The sequence below is a fragment of the Oryzias melastigma genome, linkage group LG20 (genome assembly GCF_002922805.2).
Source record: "Oryzias melastigma strain HK-1 linkage group LG20, ASM292280v2, whole genome shotgun sequence".
NCBI classification, from domain to species: Eukaryota; Metazoa; Chordata; class Actinopteri; order Beloniformes; family Adrianichthyidae; genus Oryzias; species Oryzias melastigma.
Window position 1 is genome coordinate 6,427,899 of NC_050531.1, and position 7,270 is coordinate 6,435,168.

The 7,270-nt window shown below is 40.9% G+C and overlaps 1 protein-coding gene across 5 annotated transcripts; it reads right to left on the reverse strand.

The window, feature by feature from the left end:
- Positions 1-350: 350 nt before the first annotated feature.
- adcyap1a (adenylate cyclase activating polypeptide 1a) lies at positions 351-5,128 on the reverse strand. 5 transcript variants are annotated; one of them, XM_024280486.2, is made up of 7 exons: positions 4,859-4,994; positions 4,674-4,778; positions 4,351-4,485; positions 3,989-4,093; positions 3,374-3,508; positions 2,847-2,967; positions 351-808 (listed from the first exon to the last, which is right to left on the reverse strand). In XM_024280486.2, exons 2-7 carry the CDS (start codon positions 4,769-4,771, stop codon positions 800-802), a joined length of 603 nt encoding a protein of 200 aa, XP_024136254.1. In that variant the 5' UTR covers positions 4,772-4,778; positions 4,859-4,994; the 3' UTR covers positions 351-799. The 5 variants fall into 5 exon arrangements, with proteins under 5 accessions (XP_024136254.1, XP_024136252.1, XP_024136253.1 ...); XM_024280484.2 differs by having other exon boundaries at positions 351-2,967; positions 4,859-5,128; XM_024280485.2 differs by having other exon boundaries at positions 351-2,967; positions 4,674-4,775.
- Positions 5,129-7,270: the final 2,142 nt, after the last annotated feature.

The following is a 7,270-nucleotide window of genomic DNA, read 5'->3' on the forward strand; positions in this document are numbered from 1 at the left end:
CCCCGCGGGTCTCTGGTGGTGACTGCCGGAGCCACGGAGGGGTGAAACGTGCAGCGAGGGAGTATGGCGAGGGCCGGGTGATCCCTCCCACGTCTCCTTTCTCATGCTGTCCCGAGGAGAGGCAGACACCCGACCAACTGGTGTCAATGCTCCCCGGCCAAACCCTGTGAGTCACCGAGAAAACAGGGCCGAGACTTTTGGTATCTCTTTGTTTTGTGGTTTTTGATGATTTTTTTCTGCACCTCTGAAGCTTATAGGACAGCTTATAGGACAAATTCCCCAAAAATATCCACGTTTTATCCTCTGGTATGTGTTTAAGATGCTACTGGCTCCAAAGATTAGACAAAATATTTGTTGTTTACAAAAATTTATTCATACAAATCTTACATCACGTTTTTTTTAGACATTTATTGGCTTAATTCTTGCAGATTGCATTTGAAGATCTAATAGTAACACTATGTATATATATAGATATATATCTATAGATAGATATATATAGATTTTTAAGGCTACTGGCGCTTCGCTATCATACATATGATGGTTCACGGAGAAGCGGCCGCTCCTCTTTGTTTTTGACAAAACTTCTACAACAAATGGGAAAAGAAAGAAGTGCAAACAATCACTAAGAGCATCTACGCTGTCAAACATCGGTGCCACACAGAAGCAGTAACATCAAAATAAAAGAGGGGGGAATGCGAGCGGATGATGTGCAGCATTGTAGGGCCACTAAATAGCCATCTGTGATTCATGGCGATTTTTTAAAGTCGATGCAAGGCACCACAGCTCTCTGCTTCCTGCGTCACAAAGCCTAGAGGAGGGGGGGATGCAAAAATTGAAGATACAGTGAAAACAGATCCGATGTGGGTCCATTTTTTTCATGAACTTTAAGCTCTCTTTCTGTACCTTTCTAATATTAAAGCCAAAAAATAACATTTTTTTTTCTTTCTCACAGAAAATTACAAAACTAGAAGTTTTTTCAGCAGTAAAGTACATTCTATGGAGAACATACAGCTTGTCTGGGAATGTAGGCGAACAGAACACAACAGGAAGTTTACAGTAGTCAGAAAGCAAGCATGGTTGTCTGCACAAACGTGGTGGCTGTTGCCAGAGCTTTAATCATGCAGTCTACTGTAGTTTGTACATTGGTTCACATGACAGAAAAAGGAAGCACAATAGAAGGTCAAAACACAAGAGTTCCCCGGATGTCTTTAACAAGTGGGATTCCATGTAACAAGTATCATTCAAAAATGATTTTCTTTGTTTTTTTTCATTGCCGGGCTGATACTTATTATATGGGCAGAGACAACCTTGAGCAGAATAAAAGAACAGGATACATTTGATAGAAACACAGGATTGGCACTTTACACGAGTCGATGTGAAAGCTCACAGTTGAAGAAAATCAAAGAACCTCAGAAGTACTCTAGTCTAGGAATGTGGGATTTATAAAGTACTACAATCTTTTTATACTCTAATTACCGTATTTTTCGGAGTTTAAGTTGCAGTTTTTCCCAGTAAACACGGGTTGTCTTTTAGCGGTTGTTTCCGCTAACAACCGCTAGAAGAAGAAGTGTTGTCTAAAACTATCATGAAGATAATCTGATTGTTTTCTTTGATATTTTTATATTTTTCTTAGATCAAAAGATTTTTTAGCTACGCTGTTTTTGGCGGATTTGTTCTGAAATGTTCGACTTTTCTCCTAAAAGTGCGACTTATACTCCAGGAGTGACTTATTTGTGTATTTTTTCTTTTTTTTTTTACATCAAAAGGGTTATTTATTTGTTATTTTCCTGTAAACACGGGTTTTCTTTTAGTGGTTGTTTCCGCTATCAACCGCTAGGGGCGCTGCAGCTGAAATATTTGCTACTGACAGCGGCAGAAGAAGTGTTGTCCAAAACAAACATGGAAGAGAATCTGATTGTTTTCTTTGATATTTTTCTTTAATCAAAAAATTCATATTCTTGCATTTTTTTTTATTTATTTATTTTTTATTTTATTTATTTATTTTTTTTAGCTACGCTGGCTTGGCAGATTCATTCTGAAATGTTATACTTTTCTCCTAAAAGTGCGACCTATACTCCAGAGTGACTTATTTGTGTGTTTTTTTTTTTGTTTTTTTTTTACATCAAAAGGGTTATAGATTTGTTTTTTTTCCCAGTAAATACCGGTTGTCGTTTAGTGGTTGCTAACAGCCGCTAGAGGGCGCTGCATCTGTAAGTATTTGCTACTGACAGTGGCAGAAGAAGTGTCGTCCAAAACAAACATGGAAGAGAATCTGGGGCCCGTTTCAAGAAGCAGGTTTAACAAATTCAGGGTTCAAACCTGCACTCAGAGTTGAATGACTCAGAGTTCACAAACTCAGAGTTTTTCTTAACTTGGAGTTCAAAAACTCAGAGTTTCAACAAAACCTGCTTCTTTACATATATTTTGATATATTTTTTAGATCAAGACATTAGTATTCTTGTATTTCTTTATTCTGTAGCAATGCGGGCTTGGCGGATTTGTTCTAAAACGTCCGATTTTTCTCCCAGAAGTGTGACTTATACTCCAGAGAGGCTTATATATGGTTTTCTTCTTCTTGATTAGATATTTTTTTCATCTTGCGACTTATACTCCGGAAAATACGGCACTTTTTTTTTCTCAAAATAATTCACAATAGGTTTAGGATTTGATCGGTCCTTTCCACTTTCAACCTGTATCCTTCATACAGGTGCACTGAAAATCTGTGAGACGGGAGCACAGGTGAGGTGGGAAAGAAGTCAAAAGAATTTTTTAAAAAAAGGGGGGCAGGACATAAGAAGTCCCAGCGGAGGAGGACGAGGCCTCGTGGAAAGAGCCGGAAAACTCACCGCGAATTGGGGAGGGAGCTGTTTCAGCCAGCCTCCCAAAAAAGCCTCAAACTCATCGCCGTCCGGGAGGGCGTCAAAGTCTAGCTCTTGTAGGATTTGGTGCAAAGCTACGTCCTCAAGGCTGTTGTGGATAGAGACAACTAAACTCTTAATGACATGTCACAGAAAATAAATAAATAAATAAATAAGCAGCATTGATTGTCTTTTAAACTACTCTCGTTTGCCTTTGTTTAAAAGACGGAAACTCCTTCTAAGGGTTACATTTCTGAAAGAAACAAATCATAACATTTAAGTGCTTTAAGTAGAAAATAAAACCCAATATTATTATCAAAATATTTATTTAATGGCTTACTTCATACATAAATACATGTTTGAACACAAAAGCGATCTAGTGATTGGTCAGATCTCAGAATGACTTCATCTGGGGGCTGTGCACACTTTTTTTTTGTTCAGGAGGGAGAAGAAGAGGAGGAGGCAGCTACAAATATGCCATCCGTCGTCCTTTGTTTCTAATTCTCTGTCTGTACCTTTTCCCCAGGACGGCTGCCAGGTATTTCTTGACGGCCATTTGCTTTCTGTAGCGGCTGTAGCTGTCCGTGAAGATGCCGTCCGAGTGCCGCTTGGACAGGGGCTCCGAGCTGTCGTCCAGCGTTTTGCCCCCCCTGTGGGAGGAACAGGAGGAGGAGGAGGAGGAGGAGGAGGAGGAGAGGCAAATGAGGCTGGAACAGGTGATGGCGCATCACCCAAACCAAATCTCCAAATCAAACTTTGAGCCCACCCCTCGAGAGGATTCGTGATAGGCCAGCTCGCAGCTGCAGCCCCTCCCTCCATTAGACACCCCTGGGATTTGGCGCCATAAATTATTCATAAAGAAATAAATTTAAACGTGTGTGGGTTAATTCTTCTCCTTTCAAACAAGCTAAGAGGATGACACTTCCTAGATCACTCAAGTGATCGCTTTTATTTTTTTTTTCACATTAATGGAGGCTGATTCACACAGGGAGGGGGCAGATTTAATGTGTGGACGCACAGTACATGTAACAATGTGAATTATGAGCTTTTAAAGAAAAAAAAACACACACGGAAGACAGAAAACATTAGAATAATAAATAAAAAACAGACAAACAAGAAGATCTTCTTACCCTACACGCTTTGCCATCAGAGAATGAAGATATTTCCTTGCTGATAACTGACCCAGCGCTTTCCTGTAGGCTTTATTAAACATGCCGTCTGCATGCCTTTCCATTCTGGGACGACAGTAAAAAAATCACCAGCGACAAATAATAAGATTATGCCCCTAATTATTGATTTTTATCTCATCTGTTCCTCCTTTTTTTCTCTTAATAATGCAAATTTGTATATTTGAATCATAAAAGACATTAACAACAACTGTAAAATGATAATAATAAAGAACAAAAAGACATTTTTTTGGCACAGAAAAGACATAAAAACAACACAAACGATGTTTTCAACACTTTTTATGCAAAAGATGGACGGTCATCACCTTTTCTCTGGAGGGTAGAACAAAGTGAAGACGTCGTCCGCGACGGATGAAGGGCTTCTCACCTCCACTTGATCTCCATCGTAATCCAGAGATGGTAAGGAGTTGCCACCCTCATCGTAAACCTCACTGTCCAGTCTGCAGGGAGACAAATTTACAAAAAAAGTGTATTTTTAGAACTATTAATTATCCAATTCTGGGAATTGACTGTGATCAGACTGAGACACAGCAGAGTCCAGATCTCATTATCCTGCTCCCTGCTGGATGTGTATGGATCGGCTGTCGGATGATGTTATCCAGTGAAGCTGTTCCAGTGCTCAGCTTACCTAAGGCTGGGAAAGCTGAGCCCCACAGGTGAGCAGTTGATGCTGTAATGCATGAAGATCCCATAGATGAGTAGTGCTAGAGTCGCTTTACTGGACATTGTCCTGCTGGAAAAGACAAAAAAATGGATTTTAGATGAAAAAGAAGTTTAAAATAATGTATATGAAAGTGAATGATCATTTCTCACCAGTTTTGGATGCAGATCCGCTCAAGATCTTGGAGAGATCTCAAGAGCTTGGATCTCTGTCTCCGTCTCTCCCTTGTATTCCTCCAGTGATGCGCGTCTTCTGGCTCCTCGTGCGTGTGCAGCGCTCCGTGCGCCCCGCAGCTGACTTCTGGAGGACTTTTCTTTCTTTCTTTACGCGCGCTCGCTCCAAGCAGAGAGAAAAAAAAAAGTTTCCTGCGTCCTGTCAAGTTGCTCCGCTCTGGTTTTTGAAACCATGAATCGGAAAGACATGCCTTTTTCAATCGTCAGGTTGGTGGGCAGGGGGTGGATGGATGGATGAGGGGTGGGGGAGTTGCGTCATCACCCCACCCCACCTCCGTCCCATTGGAGAGCTGCGCGTCAATGAAAGATTTTTTTTTCTTTTAGACGATGGGGATGGGGGGTGGGGGTATTAAAAGCTCATTAATTAAACTGAGAATGTCGGATTTGAACGTCACGCTGCAAGAGAAGATCACGTGACGGATGGAGACAGGTGAGCTGTCCGGTGCTGAAACAATGCGTGGAAGACATAAAATCCCTCATAAATAAATGTAATAATATTCTTTGTATGGATAAATCTGCTTTTTAAATCTTCATAAAATGATGTACCCAGTATTGCTGACCTAATTGATGAAACACAATTAACTTTAAAGTTTGGTCATGATGACATAAAATGTGGCTATGAAGGGACAAATTTGACAAAAAGTCCCCAAATTCTTTGAAAAATGTTTCTTTTTTCGATGCACAGCCCTGACATTTAGTTTAAAACAATGTTATTTTGTATGCAGAAATCTGAACTACAAAAATATTTTACTCAGAATTAAAAAAGAAGAATTAGATGACCAAATACAATGGTGCTTTTAACATGTTCTTGTGGCATTCTCTAAAAAAAAAGTTAACCCTGACTTCAAATAATAAATTAGCTATTTTATATTTCATATATTTCAAAGGAATGATTATAGATATTGAGTTTCCATGTTTTTTTTTTCCTTGAGTCATGGAGGGAAGCTAATGACAAAACTATAGGCAGATATGTGGCATTCAAAATGCTACATTTTTTAATTTTACTGTATTTACAAGACAATAATTTTATGCTTGTATCAATTTTTTGCAATTTTTTATGGTATGACCACTGATTTTCACTATGTGTTAATAAAACAAGTAAAAAAAAAAGTACCCTAAAACCTAATTTCGGGGTATTTCTTTATTCAAATCGTTGTGAATCAGGAGCGGACGAAAACATGACATAAAACAAGGCCAAGTGGGCTCCATATGGTCTAAAAGTGGGCAGAAAATGTGGACCCTGAATGGGTTTGTCTGCAGTTTTGTTGATGGCCCCACCTCTGCTTGCCCACATTGACCTAAATAGGAACTCAGTGGGCCGGCTCACTAGGCTAGCTAGCTGCTAGCCAGTTTCTAGCCAGCCGCCTGGTGGATTGTGTAGTGAGCTGCCGAGAACCGACAGAGCTAGCTCGCTACGTTATTTGCTTAAGTGGGCACCTAATAGATTGACTTGCTACGCTAGCCAGGTGGATAGTGTGGTGAGCTACCAAGGACCAACAGAACTAGCTCGCTAAGCTATTAGCTTCAGTGGGCACTCAGTAGGGTGGCTCCCTACTCTAGGCAGCCACTAAGGGGACGCTAGGCAGCTGCTAGTCAGCTGCTAGGCAGCCGCCCGGTGGATAGTGTAGTGAGCTACCGAGGACCGACAAAGCTAGCTCGCTATGCTTTGGGTTCAGTGGGCGCTCAGTAGGTTGGCTCGCTACGCTAGGCAGCCGCCCGGTGGATAGTGTAGTGAGCTACCGTGGACCAACAAAGCTAGCTCGCTAAGCTATTGGCTTCAGTGGGCACTCGGTAGGCCAGCTCCCTACGCTAGGCAGCTGCCCAGTGGACATTGTAGCGAGATAGCCCCGCTAGTCCCTTATTAGCTCGCTACATTGTCCATTATTCGGCTAGCTAGTGTAGTGGGGTGGCCTCCTGAGTGCCCACTCTGGCTAATACAGATGATGCCACCACAGAAACTGCGGACAAAACATTTCGGGGCCTACTTGGCCTTGCTAGCTGGGTAGCTGCACTGTAAAAAGTGAAACGTTGGATCAATTAACAAAAGTAATTTGTTGCATTTGGAAATATTCGTTTTTATCAAATTTTTAAGTCACGTAAACATCAATTAAAACATTCAATTTCATTAAAACTGATGTAATAAATACCGAACTTCTGTTAAATGATCCAATGTTTCATTTTTTACAGTCCATTCTCATGACTTGGAAACAAATAGATCCATGAACGTCTTTGTTGAGCTGGAATCTGGATCAAAACTGTACGACTGGGTCGCTTTAGGATCGCTTGCCATTTTGGTAATGTTAGCGCCGGGTTGTGAGGAGCTGTAAGCTA